At 42.9% G+C, this 25,121-nt stretch overlaps 2 protein-coding genes across 3 annotated transcripts; one reads left to right on the forward strand and one right to left on the reverse strand.

Moving 5' to 3' along the window:
- Nucleotides 1-1,144: 1,144 nt before the first annotated feature.
- Nucleotides 1,145-6,092, reverse strand: LOC141063225 (uncharacterized). 2 transcript variants are annotated; one of them, XM_073557288.1, is made up of 3 exons: nt 6,013-6,092; nt 4,611-5,924; nt 1,145-2,189 (listed from the first exon to the last, which is right to left on the reverse strand). In XM_073557288.1, the coding sequence occupies exons 2-3, from the start codon at nt 5,340-5,342 to the stop codon at nt 2,175-2,177; spliced, it is 747 nt and encodes a 248-aa protein (XP_073413389.1). In that variant the 5' UTR covers nt 5,343-5,924; nt 6,013-6,092; the 3' UTR covers nt 1,145-2,174. The 2 variants fall into 2 exon arrangements, with proteins under 2 accessions (XP_073413389.1, XP_073413388.1); XM_073557287.1 differs by having other exon boundaries at nt 4,611-6,086.
- A 2,332-nt stretch (nt 6,093-8,424) lies between these two features.
- On the forward strand, nt 8,425-13,006 carry LOC141063227 (uncharacterized). The gene is made up of 2 exons (XM_073557289.1): nt 8,425-9,690; nt 12,112-13,006. The coding sequence occupies exons 1-2, from the start codon at nt 8,959-8,961 to the stop codon at nt 12,124-12,126; spliced, it is 747 nt and encodes a 248-aa protein (XP_073413390.1). The 5' UTR covers nt 8,425-8,958; the 3' UTR covers nt 12,127-13,006.
- The last annotated feature ends 12,115 nt before the right edge of the window (nt 13,007-25,121 follow it).

Genomic DNA, 25,121 nt, shown 5'->3' on the forward strand with positions numbered 1-25,121 from the left:
ACACACATGTATATATTACATAGTCTCCTTTATTATGCATATTGCCATCCCTTATTATACAGTGTCCTCTCTTGTTATGTACAGCACCATCACTTACATATTGGATTATATAGACCCCTGTTTTTTATTATCATCCTGTCTTGTTAGCTGTATAATGAAATGATGGCTGATGGAGCATGGAAAAGCTTCTTTTCTAAAGGAGGAGCTGATGGACTGTTAGTCTGGTCACCGGTTCCTCCATCAGCAGTCATTTTATATCTAACAAGAGAGGGGACTATGTATTAAAAAGGGGCACTGTGAATAAGAAAAATAACAAGAATACACTATGTAAGAGACAGCACTATACATAACAGCAGATGAAGCTATATAATAAGGGACGGCATCATATATAACTAGAGAGGATGGTACGTAATAAGGGATGGTGTTATACATAACAAAAGAGGAAACTATGTTACTAAGGATGGTGTTATACATAATAAGTGAGTACATTATATACTAAGGGACTGTGCTATACATAAGTGAGTACACTATATACTAAGGGACTGTGCTATACATAAAAAGTGACTACAATATATACTGAGGGATGGCGCTATACATAATAAGTGAGTACACTATATACTAAGGGACTGTCTTAGACATAATAAGCGGTATTGTCTTCCTCCACCTCCACTGTTCCTAAATCCATTATAAATCCCCCTTCCTCCCATCCCAATCCTCACATCCCTCATTGTCATCCTCCCCCCGCATTGCATTATTGTCCTCTCCACATCCCCATGATTGCCCTTTTCACCACCTACTTCATTGCTTTCTCCCCACCACCCCATTATTGCCCATTCCACCACCATCATCATTGTCTTCTGCCCCACCACCACCATCATTACCCATTCCATGACCTCCATCATTTCCTCCTCCCTCACCATCCCCATTATTGCCCATCCACCACCTCCATTATTTTCTCCTCCCCCACCACCCCCATTATTGCCCATTCAACCACCTCCATCATTTCCTCGTCCCACACCACCCCATTATTGCCCTTTCTGCCACCCCATCATTGCTTTCTCCCCCACCACCCCTATCATTGCCCCTTCCATCAACCCAATCATTGCCTTCTGCCCCATCACCCCATCATTGCCCTCTCCGTCAATCCAATCATTGCCTTCTGCCCCATCACCCCATCATTGCCCTATCCTCCACCGAAACACACAGCACCATTCACCTCTCTGCATTGACACACACATGCCTTCTCCTCTACCTAATTATATATAAACTTGGCACACACCAAAGGTTTCTGATGCAGAAAGGTGATTTTTAATTATACAACAGTACATACATACACAGACGTTTCGGTCTAGGACCTTCATCAATGTACTGTGAAATATAAATAAAGATGAAAATAATACAATTAAAAAAGAAAGTATATACAACAATATATGGGTTTTCTAGGTAAATACTTTTGAAAAAATGCTGAGACATCGGTCACATTATCGCACATAATATATATTGGCAGAGAGTAATAAATAATCATGAAGAACAAGATCAACGTAGAAAAGAACACACATACCGATATATTGTACTGTGAGATTCTTAGTGACTGGGCTTTGTGAGATAGACCTGGGAGAGGATAAAGATGCTATAATAGCCAATATAACTTAGTAAGTGATGAGATGGTTTGTGTTACCTAAGTTACATACCAATCCTGTGAGGAGGCACATGAAGCCGTCCCACTGCTGAAGGTAAAGAATAGCACTATAGTAATACTGCAGTGACGTGACATGAAGTCACAAAATCTGTCTATAAGAGGCATAGAACTCTTACCGTGGTGATTTGTGGAGTGTGGACGCAGTATCCACCGCGAATCCCAAGTGCTGCAAAGTGTGAGAGTGGTAGGGTTATATAACCCTGTGAATTATGAGCCCTGGTTGGGGGCGCGCCACCGGAAGTCAGTGGGCGTGTATTAGACACGTCACCATAAGCTCCGGACACCGAGAGAGACATAGAGGGGGCGTGTCAGCAGGGAGCACTGGGAGTGTACTACTGCCTGTCAGGCTGGCTTGCAGGGCAGAGCGGTGGACATTAGTGAACTATCCTGAGTTAACTACTGCAGCGCCGACATCATAGGTGCCAGTGGTGAAGATAGTGGCTATTCAGTGCTTTGAGGGTGACGATTCAAACAATCACAGTTGTTGGTTCTGTAAATGAGACACAATTAGATTAGTATCCATGACATTCAATGTACAGTGGCATTCAAGAGTACATTATTTATAGCATTAACCCAGTAGTGACATTGTAGAGGAAAAAAAGGGGGGAGGGGGTAAACGTATCAGATGGTGTCAGACATTATACTTGTAAGAAGGCCTGTGAATCATAGTCTTTATTTAACCCCTTGGGTGTCAGGGTATTGAGTTCCTGAATCCAAAAAGCCTCTCTCCTTTTTAATATGTTAATGCGGTTGCCTCCTCTGCGTGAGGTGTGAACCTGCTCAATGACTTGAAATTTTAATTGAGCAATGGTGTGGCCCGCAGTGATGAAATGATATGGGATGGGGAGAAGCATATTCTTGCACCTAATCGTAGACTTATGCTTGGATATGCGGTCTCTGATGTGTTGTGTGGTTTCCCCTACATAGAGTAAACCACACGGACATTTGATAATGTATACTACAAACGAGCTGTCGCAGGTGTAATATTCACGAATATTAAATTTTTTACCGGTATGGGGATGGTAGAAAAAATTACCTTTCTGTACGTTATTACATTGTGTGCATTGCAGGCAGGGGAAAGTGCCGAATTTAGGATTTGATAGAAAACGTTGTTGCTTTTTTAGAGGGCCAGGGGAGCCAATATCTGCTTTAATCAGAGTGTCACGGACATTCCGTGGTCTCCTAAAACACGGTAAAAAGGGTACTCTAAATGCCTCTACGTTCGGGTGAGCCGTAGATAGGAGATGCCAATGACGTCTAATGCTGGAATGAATACGATAAGCAAAGGGATGGTAGTCATGAACGAAAGAAATGCGATTGGCGGTCTTAGATTCCCTTGGGGGGGAAAAGTCCACATCATTTAACACACTCGTTGGATATCCCCTCTCAAGGAATTTTGTGCGCATTTCATCCATGCGTATTTTTTGAACCCCTGTGTTAGACACAATCCTCTGAACCCTTTTGAATTGAGACTTGGGGATCGCGTTTTTCATTTTAGTGGGATGGAAGCTTTCATAATGAAGCAAACTATTGCGATCAGTGGGTTTCCTATAGAGGTCAGTGGATAGGTGTCCCGAATCATCCTTCATGACTACCGTATCAAGGAAATTGATTTGTTCAAGGTGATAGGTCATGGTGAAGCTCAGTCCAGGCCAGGCTGTTTGTAACATGGAGAAGAAGGATTGTAGTGTATCTAGTGATCCCCCCCAGATACAGAAGATATCGTCGATATATCTCTTCCACACTAACGCATGAGTGCGGAAGAGACAGTCACGATATATGATGTGATCCTCCAAATGGGCCACATAGCAATTTGCATACGGAGGTGCGGTGTTCGAGCCCATCGCAGTCCCCCTCGTCTGCAAATAATATTTGTCTTCAAAAAGAAAAAAATTCCTGGTTAAAATGATGGACAATAATTCACAGCATAGATTGGTTTGTTCAGGATGGAATTTGGATAGTTCCAGAAGTCTCCGCACTGACTGAATACCCTGTATGTGGGGAATGGATGTATATAGATCTTTTACATCAAAAGTGACAAGAATGGCATCTTTAGGGACATGGTCCAGAGTACGGATAACATCCAAAAAGGCCCCTGTATCAAGTAGAAAGGAGGGTGTCTGTTTGATGAGAGGTGTAAGAATTTTCTCTAGATATTTGGAGATGAGAGAGAAAATTGACTCCGTAGAGGCCACGATAGGTCTTCCTGGTGGGTTATCTAAGTTTTTATGTACTTTAGGCAGTATATAAAAAACCGGTGTAATGGGGAATATTTTGGTTAGAAAATCACAAGTTTTGTTATCTAGGACTCCGCTCAAATTATATTTAGATAAGGTAGTTTGAATAATGTGTTTTATTTCATTGGTGGGATCCCTCTCAAGTGGTAGATAAACCGAGGTGTCACTCAATTGGCGATGAACCTCACCCAAATACATTGTTTTGTCAAGGACAACAATGGCTCCCCCCTTATCTGCTGGTTTGATAATAATGTCTTTGTCGTCCTGTAAGGTTTTAAGAGCTTGTTGATCAAGTGCAGTAAGGTTGGATGGAAAATGCATGCGCCCTTTATGGATATCATCCCGCAGATTTTGGAAAGTGTTATCAATGAAAGAGATGAATGTCTCTAGGGCATGTGAGCCTGTGGGAGGTCTGAAGTTGCTTTTATTCCTCAGTCCTAGGCTATCTGAGGATAGCAAGAGAGGGTGTGGTGGTATAGTACTATTGTTGGTGCCAATAGCATTGGAGAAGTGTAATTTCAGCCTTAGTGATCTATAGAACCTCTGAAGGTCCATGTCAAGATTAAAGGTATTGTACCTATAACTTGGGCAGAAGGAAAGACCTTTTTGTAAAACCCGGTATTCTGCTATACCTAAACTTTTAGAAGAGATATTGATTACCAACGGGTCATTACCTGCGAGCGAGTGATACGACCGGAGTCCATGTTTCTGTGTGGGTCTCTTCCCCCTGCGGGTCCTCTTCTTTTCGTGTATCTGCGTCTCTGGCCTAAAAAACGACTGTATGAGGCCTGTTTGTCGTGATCCGATCCCGAAGACGAGATGTCCGTGGTGGATCTGTAATTGGAGTAGGCATTGAAGTTCCCGGAGTTGTAAGATTCTCGCCATTTGTAGACTCTATTCTGTTCGTAATCTTCTGTGTCACGGGCAAACTTATTCCTCTTTCTGGTCTCGGTGTCTCGTCGGTGTTGATCGATGACACCGTTGATCTTGGTCTTCAAATTATTGAAGTCTTCAGTGCTGATGGAAGATGAGAGCTGGGTTTCTATGTTAGAGATTTCCTCTTTGCACTTTGCAATTCCTAGATGTAGATGCTCTAACGTGAGGGTCATAAGGTCAAAGGAACATTTGTTAATTATTTGTTCAAATTTAGAACAGAAATCACTTGAATCGCTGAAGAGGGTGGGACGTAGGGGAACCCGTAAACCTCTAGGTATCCTCTGAACTTTAAGGTATTCAGTGAGGGTAACACAGTGTAGCTCCAAATTGGTGCACCGCCTGAGTGTCCTCTCCAAGTCACGACCTCTGGTCTCCCTGGGAGGCAGTCTAAGGAAATCGCTGGGAAGGGTGGATTGTGCTATAATGTGAGATGTCTCCTCTGCATTATATGAAAACGTAAGGGATGTCATTGCCCAGAAGGGTGTGCACAGCGTAAAGGGTAGCTATGTAAGAACAAAACCGTTGGCACAACCCTGAGAATTGTAGGTGGTGCCCAAGTAGGATCCCAATCCGTGAACTAAATATATATAAACTTGGCACACACCAAAGGTTTCTGATGCAGAAAGGTGATTTTTAATTATACAACAGTACATACATACACAGACGTTTCGGTCTAGGACCTTCATCAATGTACTGTGAAATATAAATAAAGATGAAAATAATACAATTAAAAAAGAAAGTATATACAACAATATATGGGTTTTCTAGGTAAATACTTTTGAAAAAATGCTGAGACATCGGTCACATTATCGCACATAATATATATTGGCAGAGAGTAATAAATAATCATGAAGAACAAGATCAACGTAGAAAAGAACACACATACTGATATATTGTACTGTGAGATTCTTAGTGACTGGGCTTTGTGAGATAGACCTGGGAGAGGATAAAGGTGCTATAATAGCCAATATAACTTAGTAAGTGATGAGATGGTTTGTGTTACCTAAGTTACATACCAATCCTGTGAGGAGGCACATGAAGCCGTCCCACTGCTGAAGGTAAAGAATAGCACTATAGTAATACTGCAGTGACGTGACATGAAGTCACAAAATCTGTCTATAAGAGGCATAGAACTCTTACCGTGGTGATTTGTGGAGTGTGGACGCAGTATCCACCGCGAATCCCAAGTGCTGCAAAGTGTGAGAGTGGCAGGGTTATATAACCATGTGAATTATGAGCCCTGGTTGGGGGCGCGCCACCGGAAGTCAGTGGGCGTGTATTAGACACGTCACCATAAGCTCCGGACACCGAGAGAGACATAGAGGGGGCATGTCAGCAGGGAGCACTGGGAGTGTACTACTGCCTGTCAGGCTGGCTTGCAGGGCAGAGCGGTGGACATTAGTGAACTATCCTGAGTTAACTACTGCAGCGCCGACATCATAGGTGCCAGTGGTGAAGATAGTGGCTATTCAGTGCTTTGAGGGTGACGATTCAAACAATCACAGTTGTTGGTTCTGTAAATGAGACACAATTAGATTAGTATCCATGACATTCAATGTACAGTGGCATTCAAGAGTACATTATTTATAGCATTAACCCAGTAGTGACATTGTAGAGGAAAAAAAGGGGGGAGGGGGTAAACGTATCAGATGGTGTCAGACATTATACTTGTAAGAAGGCCTGTGAATCATAGTCTTTATTTAACCCCTTGGGTGTCAGGGTATTGAGTTCCTGAATCCAAAAAGCCTCTCTCCTTTTTAATATGTTAATGCAGTTGCCTCCTCTGCGTGAGGTGTGAACCTGCTCAATGACTTGAAATTTTAATTGAGCAATGGTGTGGCCCGCAGTGATGAAATGATATGGGATGGGGAGAAGCATATTCTTGCACCTAATCGTAGACTTATGCTTGGATATGCGGTCTCTGATGTGTTGTGTGGTTTCCCCTACATAGAGTAAACCACACGGACATTTGATAATGTATACTACAAACGAGCTGTCGCAGGTGTAATATTCACGAATATTAAATTTTTTACCGGTATGGGGATGGTAGAAAAAATTACCTTTCTGTACGTTATTACATTGTGTGCATTGCAGGCAGGGGAAAGTGCCGAATTTAGGATTTGATAGAAAACGTTGTTGCTTTTTAAGAGGGCCAGGGGAGCCAATATCTGCTTTAATCAGAGTGTCACGGACATTCCGTGGTCTCCTAAAACACGGTAAAAAGGGTACTCTAAATGCCTCTACGTTCGGGTGAGCCGTAGATAGGAGATGCCAATGACGTCTAATGCTGGAATGAATACGATAAGCAAAGGGATGGTAGTCATGAACAAAAGAAATGCGATTGGCGGTCTTAGATTCCCTTGGGGGGGAAAAGTCCACATCATTTAACACACTCGTTGGATATCCCCTCTCAAGGAATTTTGTGCGCATTTCATCCATGCGTATTTTTTGAACCCCTGTGTTAGACACAATCCTCTGAACCCTTTTGAATTGTGACTTGGGGATCGCATTTTTCATTTTAGTGGGATGGAAGCTTTCGTAATGAAGCAAACTATTGCGATCAGTGGGTTTCCTATAGAGGTCAGTGGATAGGTGTCCCGAATCATCCTTCATGACTACCGTATCAAGGAAATTGAGACCGCATATCCAAGCATAAGTCTACGATTAGGTGCAAGAATATGCTTCTCCCCATCCCATATCATTTCATCACTGCGGGCCACACCATTGCTCAATTAAAATTTCAAGTCATTGAGCAGGTTCACACCTCACGCAGAGGAGGCAACCGCATTAACATATTAAAAAGGAGAGAGGCTTTTTGGATTCACGAACTCAATACCCTGACACCCAAGGGGTTAAATAAAGACTATGATTCACAGGCCTTCTTACAAGTATAATGTCTGACACCATCTGATACGTTTACCCCCTCCCCCCTTTTTTTCCTCTACAATGTCACTACTGGGTTAATGCTATAAATAATGTACTCTTGAATGCCACTGTACATTGAATGTCATGGATGCTAATCTAATTGTGTCTCATTTACAGAACCAACAACTGTGATTGTTTGAATCGTCACCCTCAAAGCACTGAATAGCCACTATCTTCACCACTGGCACCTATGATGTCGGCGCTGCAGTAGTTAACTCAGGATAGTTCACTAATGTCCACCGCTCTGCCCTGCAAGCCAGCCTGACAGGCAGTAGTACACTCCCAGTGCTCCCTGCTGACACGCCCCCTCTATGTCTCTCTCGGTGTCCGGAGCTTATGGTGACGTGTCTAATACACGCCCACTGACTTCCGGTGGCGCGCCCCCAACCAGGGCTCATAATTCACAGGGTTATATAACCCTGCCACTCTCACACTTTGCAGCACTTGGGATTCGCGGTGGATACTGCGTCCACACTCCACAAATCACCACGGTAAGAGTTCTATGCCTCTTATAGACAGATTTTGTGACTTCATGTCACGTCACTGCAGTATTACTATAGTGCTATTCTTTACCTTCAGCAGTGGGACGGCTTCATGTCCCTCCTCACAGGATTGGTATGTAACTTAGGTAACACAAACCATCTCATCACTTACTAAGTTATATTGGCTATTATAGCACCTTTATCCTCTCCCAGGTCTATCTCACAAAGCCCAGTCACTAAGAATCTCACAGTACAATATATCGGTATGTGTGTTCTTTTCTACGTTGATCTTGTTCTTCATGATTATTTATTACTCTCTGCCAATATATATTATGTGCGATAATGTGACCGATGTCTCAGCATTTTTTCAAAAGTATTTACCTAGAAAACCCATATATTGTTGTATATACTTTCTTTTTTAATTGTATTATTTTCATCTTTATTTATATTTCACAGTACATTGATGAAGGTCCTAGACCGAAACGTCTGTGTATGTATGTACTGTTGTATAATTAAAAATCACCTTTCTGCATCAGAAACCTTTGGTGTGTGCCAAGTTTATATATATTTAGTTCACGGATTGGGATCCTACTTGGGCACCACCTACAATTCTCAGGGTTGTGCCAACGGTTTTGTTCTTACATAGCTACCCTTTACGCTGTGCACACCCTTCTGGGCAATGACATCCCTTACGTTTTCATATAATGCAGAGGAGCCATCTCACATTATAGCACAATCCACCCTTCCCAGCGATTTCCTTAGACTGCCTCCCAGGGAGACCAGAGGTCGTGACTTGGAGAGGACACTCAGGCGGTGCACCAATTTGGAGCTACACTGTGTTACCCTCACTGAATACCTTAAAGTTCAGAGGATACCTAGAGGTTTACGGGTTCCCCTACGTCCCACCCTCTTCAGTGATTCAAGTGATTTCTGTTCTAAATTTGAACAAATAATTAACAAATGTTCCTTTGACCTTATGACCCTCACGTTAGAGCATCTACATCTAGGAATTGCAAAGTGCAAAGAGGAAATCTCTAACATAGAAACCCAGCTCTCATCTTCCATCAGCACTGAAGACTTCAATAATTTGAAGACCAAGATCAACGGTGTCATCGATCAACAACGACGAGACACCGAGACCAGAAAGAGGAATAAGTTTGCCCGTGACACAGAAGATTACGAACAGAATAGAGTCTACAAATGGCGAGAATCTTACAACTCCGGGAACTTCAATGCCTACTCCAATTACAGATCCACCACGGACATCTCGTCTTCGGGATCAGATCACGACAAACAGGCCTCATACAGTCGTTTTTTAGGCCAGAGACGCAGATACACGAAAAGAAGAGGACCCACAGGGGGAAGAGACCCACACAGAAACATGGACTCCGGTCGTATCACTCGCTCGCAGGTAATGACCCGTTGGTAATCAATATCTCTTCTAAAAGTTTAGGTGTAGCAGAATACCGGGTTTTACAAAAAGGTCTTTCCTTCTGCCCAAGTTATAGGTACAATACCTTTAATCTTGACATGGACCTTCAGAGGTTCTATAGATCACTAAGGCTGAAATTACACTTCTCCAATGCTATTGGCACCAACAATAGTACTATACCACCACACCCTCTCTTGCTATCCTCAGATAGCCTAGGACTGAGGAATAAAAGCAACTTCAGACCTCCCACAGGCTCACATGCCCTAGAGACATTCATCTCTTTTATTGATAACACTTTCCAAAATCTGCGGGATGATATCCATAAAGGGCGCATGCATTTTCCATCCAACCTTACTGCACTTGATCAACAAGCTCTTAAAACCTTACAGGACTACAAAGACATTATTATCAAACCAGCAGATAAGGGGGGAGCCATTGTTGTCCTTGACAAAACAATGTATTCGGGTGAGGTTCATCGCCAATTGAGTGACACCTCGGTTTATCTACCACTTGAGAGGGATCCCACCAACGAAATAAAACACATTATTCAAACTACCTTATCTAAATATAATTTGAGCGGAGTCCTAGATAACAAAACTTGTGATTTTCTAACCAAAAAATTCCCCATTACACCGGTTTTTTATATACTGCCTAAAGTACATAAAAACTTAGATAACCCACCAGGAAGACCTATCGTGGCCTCTACGGAGTCAATTTTCTCTCCCATCTCCAAATATCTAGAGAAAATTCTTACACCTCTCATCAAACAGACACCCTCCTTTCTACTTGATACAGGGGCCTTTTTGGATGTTATCCGTACTCTGGACCATGTCCCTAAAGATGCCATTCTTGTCACTTTTGATGTAAAAGATCTATATACATCCATTCCCCACATACAGGGTATTCAGTCAGTGCGGAGACTTCTGGAACTATCCAAATTCCATCCTGAACAAACCAATCTATGCTGTGAATTATTGTCCATCATTTTAACCAGGAATTTTTTTCTTTTTGAAGACAAATATTATTTGCAGACGAGGGGGACTGCGATGGGCTCGAACACCGCACCTCCGTATGCAAATTGCTATGTGGCCCATTTGGAGGATCACATCATATATCGTGACTGTCTCTTCCGCACTCATGCGTTAGTGTGGAAGAGATATATCGACGATATCTTCTGTATCTGGGGGGGATCACTAGATACACTACAATCCTTCTTCTCCATGTTACAAACAGCCTGGCCTGGACTGAGCTTCACCATGACCTATCACCTTGAACAAATCAATTTCCTTGATACGGTAGTCATGAAGGATGATTCGGGACACCTATCCACTGACCTCTATAGGAAACCCACTGATCGCAATAGTTTGCTTCATTACGAAAGCTTCCATCCCACTAAAATGAAAAACGCGATCCCCAAGTCACAATTCAAAAGGGTTCAGAGGATTGTGTCTAACACAGGGGTTCAAAAAATACGCATGGATGAAATGCACACAAAATTCCTTGAGAGGGGATATCCAACGAGTGTGTTAAATGATGTGGACTTTTCCCCCCCAAGGGAATCTAAGACCGCCAATCGCATTTCTTTCGTTCATGACTACCATCCCTTTGCTTATCGTATTCATTCCAGCATTAGACGTCATTGGCATCTCCTATCTACGGCTCACCCGAACGTAGAGGCATTTAGAGTACCCTTTTTACCGTGTTTTATGAGACCACGGAATGTCCGTGACACTCTGATTAAAGCAGATATTGGCTCCCCTGGCCCTCTAAAAAAGCAACAACGTTTTCTATCAAATCCTAAATTCGGCACTTTCCCCTGCCTGCAATGCACACAATGTAATAACGTACAGAAAGGTAATTTTTTCTACCATCCCCATACCGGTAAAAAATTTAATATTCGTGAATATTACACCTGCGACAGCTCGTTTGTAGTATACATTATCAAATGTCCGTGTGGTTTACTCTATGTAGGGGAAACCACACAACACATCAGAGACCGCATATCCAAGCATAAGTCTACGATTAGGTGCAAGAATATGCTTCTCCCCATCCCATATCATTTCATCACTGCGGGCCACACCATTGCTCAATTAAAATTTCAAGTCATTGAGCAGGTTCACACCTCACGCAGAGGAGGCAACCGCATTAACATATTAAAAAGGAGAGAGGCTTTTTGGATTCACGAACTCAATACCCTGACGCCCAAGGGGTTAAATAAAGACTATGATTCACAGGCCTTCTTACAAGTATAATGTCTGACACCATCTGATACGTTTACCCCCTCCCCCCTTTTTTTCCTCTACAATGTCACTACTGGGTTAATGCTATAAATAATGTACTCTTGAATGCCACTGTACATTGAATGTCATGGATACTAATCTAATTGTGTCTCATTTACAGAACCAACAACTGTGATTGTTTGAATCGTCACCCTCAAAGCACTGAATAGCCACTATCTTCACCACTGGCACCTATGATGTCGGCGCTGCAGTAGTTAACTCAGGATAGTTCACTAATGTCCACCGCTCTGCCCTGCAAGCCAGCCTGACAGGCAGTAGTACACTCCCAGTGCTCCCTGCTGACACGCCCCCTCTATGTCTCTCTCGGTGTCCGGAGCTTATGGTGACGTGTGTAATACACGCCCACTGACTTCCGGTGGCGCGCCCCCAACCAGGGCTCATAATTCACAGGGTTATATAACCCTGCCACTCTCACACTTTGCAGCACTTGGGATTCGCGGTGGATACTGCGTCCACACTCCACAAATCACCACGGTAAGAGTTCTATGCCTCTTATAGACAGATTTTGTGACTTCATGTCACGTCACTGCAGTATTACTATAGTGCTATTCTTTACCTTCAGCAGTGGGACGGCTTCATGTGCCTCCTCACAGGATTGGTATGTAACTTAGGTAACACAAACCATCTCATCACTTACTAAGTTATATTGGCTATTATAGCACCTTTATCCTCTCCCAGGTCTATCTCACAAAGCCCAGTCACTAAGAATCTCACAGTACAATATATCGGTATGTGTGTTCTTTTCTACGTTGATCTTGTTCTTCATGATTATTTATTACTCTCTGCCAATATATATTATGTTCGATAATGTGACCGATGTCTCAGCATTTTTTCAAAAGTATTTACCTAGAAAACCCATATATTGTTGTATATACTTTCTTTTTTAATTGTATTATTTTCATCTTTATTTATATTTCACAGTACATTGATGAAGGTCCTAGACCGAAACGTCTGTGTATGTATGTACTGTTGTATAATTAAAAATCACCTTTCCGCATCAGAAACCTTTGGTGTGTGCCAAGTTTATATATATTTAGTTCACGGATTGGGATCCTACTTGGGCACCACCTACAATTCTCAGGGTTGTGCCAACGGTTTTGTTCTTACATTTCTCCTCTACCTACACTCACAGACACACACAGCACCATTCACCTCTCTGCATACACACACACACACACCTCACCTCTGCGCGTGGTATCCTGCAGCCAAAGCATCGCCGGCAGCTTCCTGTCTCACACAGCCGCGGCACTGAGTGATGATGCCATTCAGCCGCTGCTATGAGACAGGAAGCGCAGGCAGAAAGCAGGACGTATCCCTGCAGCTCCGCTCCTCTGCCATTTTCTCTTGCAGGCAGTGGAGGGCAATAGAGTTGCAGGGATCGCTCCCTGCCCACCGCACATGAGGAAAAACTGGCCAGGTGCCCCCCGGTAGCCTTGGGCTGGATAAACAGGCCAAATTGCCCTCATTATTAGCTGTACTTCAGGGGCCCCCTCCAACTCCAGGCCCTGGTGCAACCGCACTTATTGAACCAGCGGTATGTCCGCTCCTGGACATACATATGTATTTGTCTGTGTATTTGTCTCCATGTGCAGGGTGGGCCATTTATATGTATACACCTAAATAAAATGGGAATGGTTGGTGATATCAACTTCCTGTTTGTGGCACATTAGTATATGGGAGGGGGAAACTTTTCAAAATGGGTGTTAACCAATGCGGCCATTTTGAAGTCGGCCATTTTGGATCCAACTTTATTTTTTCCAAAGGGAAGAGGGTCATGTGGCACATAAATCTTTTTGAGAATTTCACAAGAAAAACAATGGTGTGCTTGGCTTTAACATAAATTTACTCTTTTAGGAGTTATTTACAAGTTTATGACCACTTATAAAATGTGTTCAAAATGCTGCCCATTGTGTTGGATTGTCAGTGCAACGCTCTTCTCCCACTCTTGACACACTGATAGCAACACCGCAGAAGAAATGCTAGTCTAAGGGGGTCAGATTCCTTGTAGGAATGCTTGGATCTGACACCCATAATGTGGTGGTGCACCATCTTGCTGGAAAAACTCAGGGAACATGCCATCTTCAGTGCATAAAGAGGGCAACACATTATCATGTAGCAATTTCAGATATCCAGTGGCATTGAGGTTTCCATTGATGAAGAATGGCCCCACTATCTTTTCACCCCATATTCCACACCATACCATCAATTATGGGTGTCAGGTCAGAGCAAACCTACATGATCAGTTTCCTGGAAAGTGGATTGGTCATTGTGGGTCAGTTAAATGGCCACCAAGGTCTCCCGATCTGACCCCCTTAGACTTTTATCTTTGGGGTCATCTGAAGACAATTGTCTAGGTTGTGAAGATACGAGATGTGCAGCATCTGAAACAACGGATACTGGAAGCCTGTGATAGCATTTCTTCTGCGGTGTTGCTATCTGTGTGTCAAGAGTGGGAGAAGAGGGTAGCATTGACAATCCAACACAATGGGCAGTACTTTGAACACATTTTATAAGTGGTCATAAACTTGAAAATAACTCATGAAAGAATAAAGTTACATTAAAACCAAGCACACCATTGTATTAGTTGTGAAATTCTCAATAAGTTTGATGTGTTACATGACCCTCTTCCCATTGAAAAAATAAAGCTGGATCCAAAATGGCCAACTTCAAAATGGACACTATGGTCACCACCCATCTTGAAAAGTTTCCCCCTCCCATATACTAATGTGCCACAAACAGGAAATTGATATCACCAATCATTCCCATTTTATTTAGGTGTATCCATATAAATGACCCACCCTGTATAAATATGTGCGTATGTGTATATTTATATGTCTGTGTAAATGTATATGGAAGCGTATGTGGATGTCAGTATATACAGCTATATTGGTCAGCTACACATGTTTTGGAATTTTAAGTGTTCACCAAAACATATAAGATACAGTTATATATACAATATCGGTTTGAAGTGCAGACTCTCTTTTTTAATTTGAGAATATTTACATCTTAAATAGAGGAAGAGGAAGAGTCTAGGAATTACAGATCTTTAACATGTAGCCTGAATTAAAACCACAACTGACCATGCCAGTTTTTGTACAGACTAGATATTTTCACACTGCAGTCCCTAGTGGTGCCTGCGAGTACAGAGAAAGTCCTAACGACAAACTTGGAGATGGCAACTTGGACCCAGCTATGTAAAAGTCAGTCAAATTGCTTCACATTCCTCCGAAAGAACCAGGGGGAGGAGAGCAGAGTGTGAATTACCTACAAAAGGAGAAGTGTGCTGAACAAAGGACAGTTCACAGTGTGAATAAAGTAAATGATGAAATACCAAATAAAAAATAAAGCAAATTCTGATAAATACTCTGCTTACTTCCTATAGACAAACAGAAGATAGGTGCAAAGTGAAGTAAAGAAACAGCAAAACAGAAACCCTTTGCTGGAAACTCACAGACTGGAACTGAACTTCAATAGAATGTCAGAGCATCTAAATAAAACCATTACCAGCAGGAAACTCCTGCTGGGGGACAGAATATAAAGCTGCACCCAAGAGGTAATCTGTAGACAAATGTAAACACCTGTGTTAAGGTAGACAGACTGCAGCCACCATAGCCGAACCTAAACACCAAACACAAAAGGTGTGTATTCAGTGGCTTGGCAGAAATAGATGCCGACCACAGAACGCAAGCTAAAGGGATCGAATCCAGAAGCATGACAGCCAGATTAGACCTTGCCAAAAAACATCTAAAGAAGCAAGATCAGTTCTGGAAAAGCATTCTTTGGACAAAATGAAACTAAGACCAATCTGCAGCGGAATGAAGGGGTAGAAAAAAGCATGGAGAAGGCTAGTAAGAGGTTTTTAGAATAAATAAAGACAAAAGTAATTCCCTAAGGCAAATTTGAAAGCCTGAAAGTGATTTTCTCACCATGGAAGCAACAAAAACCCTCACTGTTGCCCTGATCCACTCCCACCTTGACTACTGTAATTTTCTATTAATTGGCCTTCCCCTCACTCGACTTGCCCCTCTCCAGTTCATCCTTTGCGCAGCAGCCAAATTGCTTGTTCTCACCCCCAAAGCTCTCCACAGTGTGGCACCCCTCTATATCTCTTCCCATATTTTTGTTTAGCAGCCTACCCGTTCTGTATTCTCCGCATGCAACTTTCAACTAACATCCGCACTAATCCGTACCTCCCACTTCTGGGTCCAAGATTTCTCCCGAGTTGCACCAATTCTTTGGAATGTTCTACTCCAATAAATTAGGATTAACCACAATTTACACAGTTTTAGGTGCTCCCTTAAAACACATCTGTTTAGAGCGGCCTTTTACACATAGCCCATTCACTATTTCTCTGATCATAATTCTCCATCAAACTCCACTGCATCTAAAACCACTACAAATATTCGCTGGTGACTGGCTCATGCGGCCTTTATCTATCCCTGTTCCCTCAAGATGGTTGGACCACCATTGTAAATAAGCACCTGTACTTTGTATCCCCCCCACTTCATTGTAGATTGCAAGCTCTTACGAGCAGGGTCATCATTATTTTCACTTTAATTATTATATTATCTTTAACTATGTTACTTATGACTTATATATGAACCTCTGAATTGTAAAGCGCTGCAAAATATGCTGCTGCTATATAAATAAAGATTGTTATTATTATTACTACACTGCCTAGTTATCCGAAGAATGGTCTTTTCCCTATAAAATTGCAGTGTAAGCAGGCTGCCAATCATCTGATGAACTAGCAAAACGCTCCTTCTTCAAGTTGAAATATTTTGCTTAAAAGTTCTCAATCTCAGTAGCGCAGCATCCTGTATAAACAAATTTAGGAGATAAAAGGGAGCAAACGAATCCAAGTAGTATAAAAATATCAAAATCTTTTATTAAATGCGGGCACAGACAATATACATAAATAACCAGCAAAGTTGCAGATGACAACTAGACACCAATATTAAGAAGGCAGGTGGGGGTGAAAAAAAAATAAATGACTGCACCTGTATACAACATTAGCCAGGATAGTTTGTAAAATATGCCGGCACAAGGGCTGTTACAAATGCCAAATAATCTCCATATAGGCTGGACAAAATATCCTCAGGGCAACCAGCAGATGTGTAATCAGGCAATAGGGCTATTGACGGCAAGCAGAATCCATAACATTCATCATAAGTTACATCATATATCAGCGACAGTCAAATGGAAAAAGCTTACCAGGTGGTGCACAGTTACCCCCAGCCGTGGAAGAAACCTCCGACGTACGTTTCGCGCTCAGGAGGCGCTTTCTCTCCTTGAAGAACAGTCGGCCTGTCTAAACATGCTAAAAAATGAATGTCGATTGGTTTGCATGCAGCTGATCAGAGGTTGTTGAAAGCTGCATGTCTTACAGTGTAATCTCGCCTTGGTACCCCCATTATGATCTCGGATTGGCTATGCATGTACATTTGAAAATCCACAAATAAGCATCAAATACACTGCCCACAGTCATATCCTTTTTGGTCAGACATTTAGTAAGGTACAGTAAATACCACACTTCTATAAAATACAGTATATAACTGGTGTAAAGATGGCTGAACGTCAGCATATCTGTAATAGATGAGATTGATAAAATCTATGTCTCTGCAGAACTTTAAATTTGAATACGTTTTGGGGTTCTTCAGATATGTTTGTATGGCTGATGCTGAGATTGTTATTCTTAGAATGCCTTCTTCTAGATTTATACTACATCTGTATATGTATCAGGTTTTGCTACAGACAACGATATGCACTGAATGTAAATTGTATGCTGTTTTACGTGGATTTGTTTGTTTGTTTTACATTGGAGGTGACTATACTTTTAACTGCACCACTTTACCTCTTAGGCCGGCGTCACACTACCGTAGAATACGGCAAGTGCTATGTGAGAAAACATCGCATAGCACTCGGACCAGTGTTAATCTATGGGTCAGCTCACATCAGCATTTTTCTCTAAGGCATATTCGGCATGCAAGTAAAATCGCAGCATGCTGCGATTGTCACCGAGACTCAGCCGAGACACGCCAATGCAAGCCTATGGGTGGGAGAAAAGAATCGCACAGCACTCGGACCATTCGAGTGCTGTCTGATTTTTACACACCGGTGTGCCGCATGCAGTAAAATCACGCTGACAGGTTAGAATAGAATATATAGAATAGGTATATACACATAGGATAGGTAGATATCTGGCGCCCATGAGGGTTCAGTTGCCACAGAGGTACTGCACCTCCTCCTGAGGTGTGGTGCCCCATCATCCAGGTAAGTTGGAGGCTCCTGACCACACTCCAACACCTGCACCCATCATCACAAAGTAGTGTAGCAAAGCCACATTGCGGCTCCCTGCTTGGAGTATAGCAGAGCACCTTTGGTGGCTCCCTGCTTGGAACACGAAGCGTGCTGGGAGGCGGGTGGAGTTAGAATACATAAAAGAGTGGGAAGGTTTAGGAGTTCAGTTCAGTTCGGTTGAGAGTTGAATGGAGTTGAGAGAGGTGATCCCTGAGAGAGGGATGGAGGAAGGAAGTGCTGCAGCAGACCACAGTGACCTGGGTCTACTGGCACGGGAAAGGAAAGAAAGAGACAGACATTGAAGAGAAACCTGATCTTCCATAAGAAGGAAAAGACTAGTACGGAACGTAGGAGAAAAAGGGAACAGAGGATGTGGGTAAGAAGAGAACCCTGCCTAGAAGTTCTAAGCGCAAGACTGGGGTCCAGTCCCCGAGGTTGTATGGATACTAAGGGTCCTACAGCAGACACCGGTGGAGTAGTGGGCTGTAAATGCACTACTCCCATCTAAGACTTGAGGGCACAACAGCAACTTTGATAGTGAGCTGGGACTTAGGAGTAAGGAGTCCCCGAAGCAGGCTACAGCTGTCTGCCGTACAAGTATAGTTCTTGGGAACATCTGACAGGAGGAACTCCAGTGTAACTCAGTACTGGGAGGACTTCACTCAAAGGCGCTATAGAGGAGACGTTCAGAAAGGCACATGTTGGCGGAGTGTTGGAAGGGAGCATTCCATCTTGCTTGGAGGTTGACTGAGCCCCTGCCCCAGAGGACACAGCACGGAGGCAGGCACCTGTTTGCACAACAGACTGTGAGTAAAGCTTTGGAACTACAAGCCCTTGTGTCCTCCATTCATTCCGGCGCCAACATTCTCAACACTGCTACATGTCTGCACCATCCACGTCTCCCCACTGTCATCCCCTTTACACTGCTCTGGGACTACAGCTCCATCTGTGGGGAGCTTAACCCCTTAGCGACAGAGCCAGTTTGAAGCTTAATGACCAGGCCAATTTTTACAATTCTGACCACTGTCCCTTTATGAGGTTATAACTCTGGAACGCTTTAATGGATCCCGCTGATTCTAAGACTGTTTTTTCGTGACATATTGTACTTCATATTAGTGGTAAAATTTCTTCGATAAGTCTTGTGTTTATTTATGAAAAAAATGGAAATATGGCGAAAATTTTGAAAATTTTGCAACTTTAAAACTTTAAATTTTTATGCCCTCAAATCAGAGAGATGTGTCACACAAATTTCTTAATAAATAACATTTCCCACATGTTTACTTTACATCAGCACAATTTTGGAAGCAAAATTTTTTTTTTTGTTAGGAAGTTATAAGGGTTAAAAGTTGACCAGCGATTTCTCATTTTTACAACAAAATTTACAAAACCATTTTTTTTAGGGACCACATCATATTTAAAGTCATTTTGAGGGGTGTACATGACAGAAAATACCCAAAAGTGGCACCATTCTAAACACTAGACCCCTCAAGGTGCTCAAAACCACATTCAAGAAGTTTATTAACCCTTTAAGTGCTTCACAGGAACTAAAGCAATGTGGAAGGAAAAAATTAATATTTAACTTTTTTTGCAAAAAATTTACTTCAGAACCAATTTTTTTATTTTCACAAGTGTTAAAAGAGAAAATCAACCACAAAATTTGTTGTACAATTTCTCCTGAATACGCCGATACCCTATATGTGGGGGTAAACCAATATTTCAGCACACGGCAGAGCTCGCAAGGGATGGAGCGCCGTTTGACTTTTTCAACGCAGAATTGGCTGGAATTGAGATTGGATGCCATGTTGCGTTCGGAGAGCCCTTAATGTGCCTAAACAGTGGAAACCTCCAACAAGTGACCCCATTTTGGAAACTAGACCCATTAAGGAACTTATCTAGATGTGTGGTGAGCACTTTGAACCCCCAAGGGCTTCACAGAAGTTTATAACGTAGAGCCGTGAAAATAAGAAATTTATTTTTTTCCACAAAGATGATCTTTTCGCCCCCAAATTTTTATTTTTTACAAGGGTAACAGGAGAAATCATACCCGCACAGTTGTTATGCGATTTGTCCTGAGTACGCCGATACCCCATATGTGGGGGGAATCACTGTTTGGGCGCATGGGAGAGCTCGGAAGGGAAGGAGTGCCATTTTGGAATGCAGACTTTGATGGAATGGTCTGCAGGGATCATGTTGCACTTGCAGAGCCCCTGATGGGCCTAAACAGTGGAAACCCCCCACAAGTGAACCCATTTTGGAAATTAGACCCCCTAATGAACTTATCTAGATGTGTGGTGAGCACTTTGAACCCCCAAGCGCTTCACAAAAGTTTATAAACGCAGAGCCGTGAAAATAAAAAGTCTTTTTTTATTTCCACAAAAGTGATTTTTTAGACCCCAATTTTTAGACCCCCAAAGTTGGCAAATAGTGGAAACCCCTCAATTCTTGCTCCAACCCTAACCCCAACACACCCCTAACCCTAATCCCAACCCTAACCCTAATCCCAACCCTAATCCCTAATCCTAATTCTAACCCTAATTCTAGTTCGCCCTAACCCTAATTCTAACCCTAGTCGTGACCCGAGCCCTAACCCTAGCCCTAGCACAACCCTAACCCTAACCCTAACCCTAACCCTAACCCTAACCCTAACCCTAACCCTAACCCTCACCCTCACCCTCACCCTCGCCCTACCCTAACCCTAATGGAAAACTGAAAAAAAAAATATTTTCTTTATTTCATTATATTGGCCTATATAAGGGAGTGATAAACGGGGGGGTTATGTACTATTTTTTTTATTTTGATCACTATGATCGTTTATCATAGTGATCAAAATAATGAATGGAATCTGCCAGCCGGAGCCGGCAGATTCCCGGCGGGCGCACTGCGCATGCGCCCGCCATTTTCAAGATGGCGGCGCCCATCGGAGGATGCCGGCGGGACGTGGGACCACCGGGAGGGGACGGAGGGCCACGGAGAGGTACCGGGGGGGGATCGAGGACCCTATTTCTCTCTCCTCTGATGTGCGATCACATCAGAGGAGAGAGAAATTAAATGTAAAATCGCGGCTTTTTTTTTTGCGGTCGCCGTTATAGGGTTAATAACGGCGATCGCAAAAGCGGGGGTCGGTAAAAACCGACCGATTCATGTTCTCTGGGGTCTCGGCTACCCCTGGCAGCCGAGACCCCGGAGAAAATCCTACACTGGCGGGGCGCTATTCACTTAAATCACAGCGCCGTGAATTAACGGCGCTGTGGTTTTAGTACCCTTAATTACCGCCGTTAAAAGGCGTATCGGCGGTCGTTAAGGGGTTAACATCTTTGCTGCACCACACTACCAGTCCCAGAGGATCTGCATGCAGCGTCGGCTTAACATCTCAATTGCTGAACACCACAGGTGGCGTCATGAACTATTCATCTAATCTATTGTATTTCCACCATTCAACTCCCCTATTAATTGGGCGCCCAGGGCCACAGACCGGGTCACTGCTGCATTGACACATCCCGCTGATACCGGCCCGGTACCAAGTACCCCACAGCGCAGGGAGGGCGACACAGATATACAGATGTCAGTGACACACACACATATACATATATATATATATACTGTATGTATGTACACTGCTCAAAAAATAAAGGGAACACTTAAACAACAGAATATAACTCCAAGTAAATCAAACTTTTGTGAAATCAAAGTGTCCACTGAGGAAGCAACACTGTTTGACAATCAATTTCACTGTTGTGCTGTGGTGCAAATGGAATAGACAACAGATGGAAATTATTGGCAATTATCAAGACACCCTCAATAAAGGAGTGGTTCTGGAGGTGGGGACCACAGATCACATCTCAGTACCAATGCTTTCTGGCTGATGTTTTGGTCACTTTTGAATGTTGGTTGTGCTTTCACACTCGTGGTAGCATGAGACACTCTACAACCCACACAAGTGGCTCAAGTAGTGCAGCTCATCCAAGATGGCAAATCAATGCGAGCTGTGGAAAGAAGATTTGCTGTGTCTGTCAGGATAGTGTCCAGAGGCGCAATACCAAGGTGGTATTTCCTGAAGAAGAGGTTGCAAAAAACCTTGAAACGCTTAGAATAAACCACTGTCAAACTTTAATAACGTTCTGGAATTTCATCATTTGGGCAGCACGGACGAAATCCACGTGTTTGTTCAAGGAGGAACAGGAGGAGCACTGCCAGAGCCCTGCAAATTGACCTCCAGCAGGCCACAAATATGCATGTGTCTACACAAACGGTTAGAAACTGACGGCAGCGTGAGCAGGAGAACTTTCTCACGCTTATGGTGCCCTCAGACAGGGAATAGCAGTTCACAGGCAGACACTGAGAAGATGCTGCTCAGTGTTTGCTGGATCACAGGCTGTATGGATGCATAATGCAACAATGCAGCCTGCCATCTAGATGTAGCAGAACTGGACCCATTGTGGGACTAGCAGCATCTCTGCGGAAAGGTAAGGAATATTGTTATTTTTTTTTAACTCCTTTGCAGAAGATGAGGGCATCTGGGGAATGGGTGAGGTCATAAGTATGGTTTAATTAAGATTATTATAGGAATCTGTGTCATTCTTTCGATTAAAGGACTTTTTGTAGGTGTCTGTGTTTTCTTACAATGTGACTATGGGATTTGTAATGGGGGCATCTTATTGATGCCTCTTCATTACTAACCCCAAGGATTGATATCACCTGACAATACAAAGGTGACATCAACCCCCCCAACTATCACCCCACTTGCCACCGCTACAAGACAAGTGGGAAAAGAGAGGCTAAGTGCCAGAATTGGTGCAACTTAGAGATGGACCTTTTCTGGGGTTACTGAGAGCTGATGTTTTTAGCCTGGGGGGCCAGTATCCATGGACCCTTCCTAAGCTATTAATATCAGCCCACAGCTGTCTGCATAGCCTTTGCTGGTTATTAAATATATGGAGACCCTACGTCATTTTTTTAGGGTCCCCCATTTTAATAGCCAGTAAAGGCTAAGTGTACAGTTGTGAGCTGATGTTATTAGCCTGGGAAGCTAAATGGGTATTACCCCTTCACCAGGCTATAAACATATGCCCCCAGCCATCAGCTTTCCCTCTGCTGATTATGAAAATTACACAGGAGCCCACTCCACGCCATTTTTTTCCAAAAAATAATCTTCTATTAATTAAATACATGTACAGTAATTTGCACACTCACTGCACTAATTGTATTTGTCACTGACATCTATATATCTGCCTATTCTTTATGTATTTACTTTATGTAATCCATCTGTTCTATCCTGTCTGCTCCTGCAGTGATTTTATAGTACATGGCAGATGAATTATCGGCTTTTCTTCTATGTATGTTATACATATACATATATACCATATTTTTCGGATTATAAGACACTCCGGATTATAAGACGCACTCCAAATTTTGAGGAGAAAAGTAGGAAAAAAAACTTTTTTAATAAAACAGTGATGCTTCTTATAATCCATGCATCTTATTGCTTACCGGGGGTGGTGGCCACGGTGAAGCGGGGTCCCATGGTTGCTGCTGGAGGAGGCAAGAGTGGACCATTGCTGCAGGCTGGGATGAGGGGGTGTACCGATGTGTGGCACGCCACTGCGGGTGTCCAGCGCTGCTGCTGCCCTGTGTCCGGTGTGCTGCCGCTGCCCTGTGTCCAGTACTCTGCCACTGAGTAGGGCTCTGCCCCTGGCAGTTCCATGGTTTCCTTTGCGGTAGACTCCAGGAAAATGGCTGCCGGGGGGTGGCGCATGCACAAATGGAGATCTAGGCACCAAGATCTCAGGAGATGAATTCGGATTGTACTCACATGACACTCGCATAACACTTGCATTACACTTGTGCGACTCTCGGCAGGGAGACTCGGACCTATTTTTTATACGTTTGGTGTGACTCTGGCCTTAAAGGGATTCTCCAAGAGTTGTTAGTAAATAAAATAAATAATGCACAGTTAAACATCAACATTTTTTCTAAATACCTTTATTTAGAAAGAAGGTATGCTTTATCTACTACATTCTCTCGGGATTGTAAAAATGCCAACTGCCATAAATCAGCACGCTCCTGTTCTAGATTTCAGAGGACACTCAAAAGGACAGTCTACATAAAGAACATCTGCTGGAGACATGCGTCAGGTCAGAGCAGCATTCTGTCAGGCATCGCAAACTCACATTCCCCTGTTGAGTCAACTTGACAGGACACTCAATGGAATGGACTAAAGGAGAGGAAAAAGCATTGAATAGCACTTTCCGTATTTATACGCTCGTGTTAGCAAGCCCTTAAAGATAATCTCTTACCTAATCTGAGAGCAGTGCAAGGCAGAGACAGAGACCCTGATTCCAGTGATGTCACTTATTGGGCTGCTTGCTACAGATTTGAGAAAATAATTATTTTATCAGCAGGTTATTGTCACAAGAAGACTAGTAAACATAATGCCATGTAGCCCTCCATATTTATAAGCTCTGTACAACCTCATCCCCACCATTGAATGGCAGTGTTCTGCCTATGAACAGCGTGGCAGAAAGTTGCCAATCTGTGGTATGAGCGGGGTTATCCAAAGCTCAGAATTTGGAGAACTGGTAGCTCTGCAACAGAAAAAAAGCAGTGATTTAATCAAAATTATAGCAAGCAGCCCAGGAAGTGATACATCACTATCTCAGATGGGATAGCAAAAACCTGGTGAGAAATTACCTTTAAATTGTGTGAATATATCAGTAAGCATTGAATTAACCTCACCTTACCCGCTAAGCACTGGTACATGCATGTTTATTTCCTACAAGTAGTTTTTCTTTTTATATTTGCTTTATAAAATAA

Source organism: Dendrobates tinctorius, unplaced genomic scaffold (assembly GCF_039654945.1).
Source record: "Dendrobates tinctorius isolate UK_male_01 unplaced genomic scaffold, ASM3965494v1 ptg000246l, whole genome shotgun sequence".
Classification (NCBI taxonomy): Eukaryota; Metazoa; Chordata; class Amphibia; order Anura; family Dendrobatidae; genus Dendrobates; species Dendrobates tinctorius.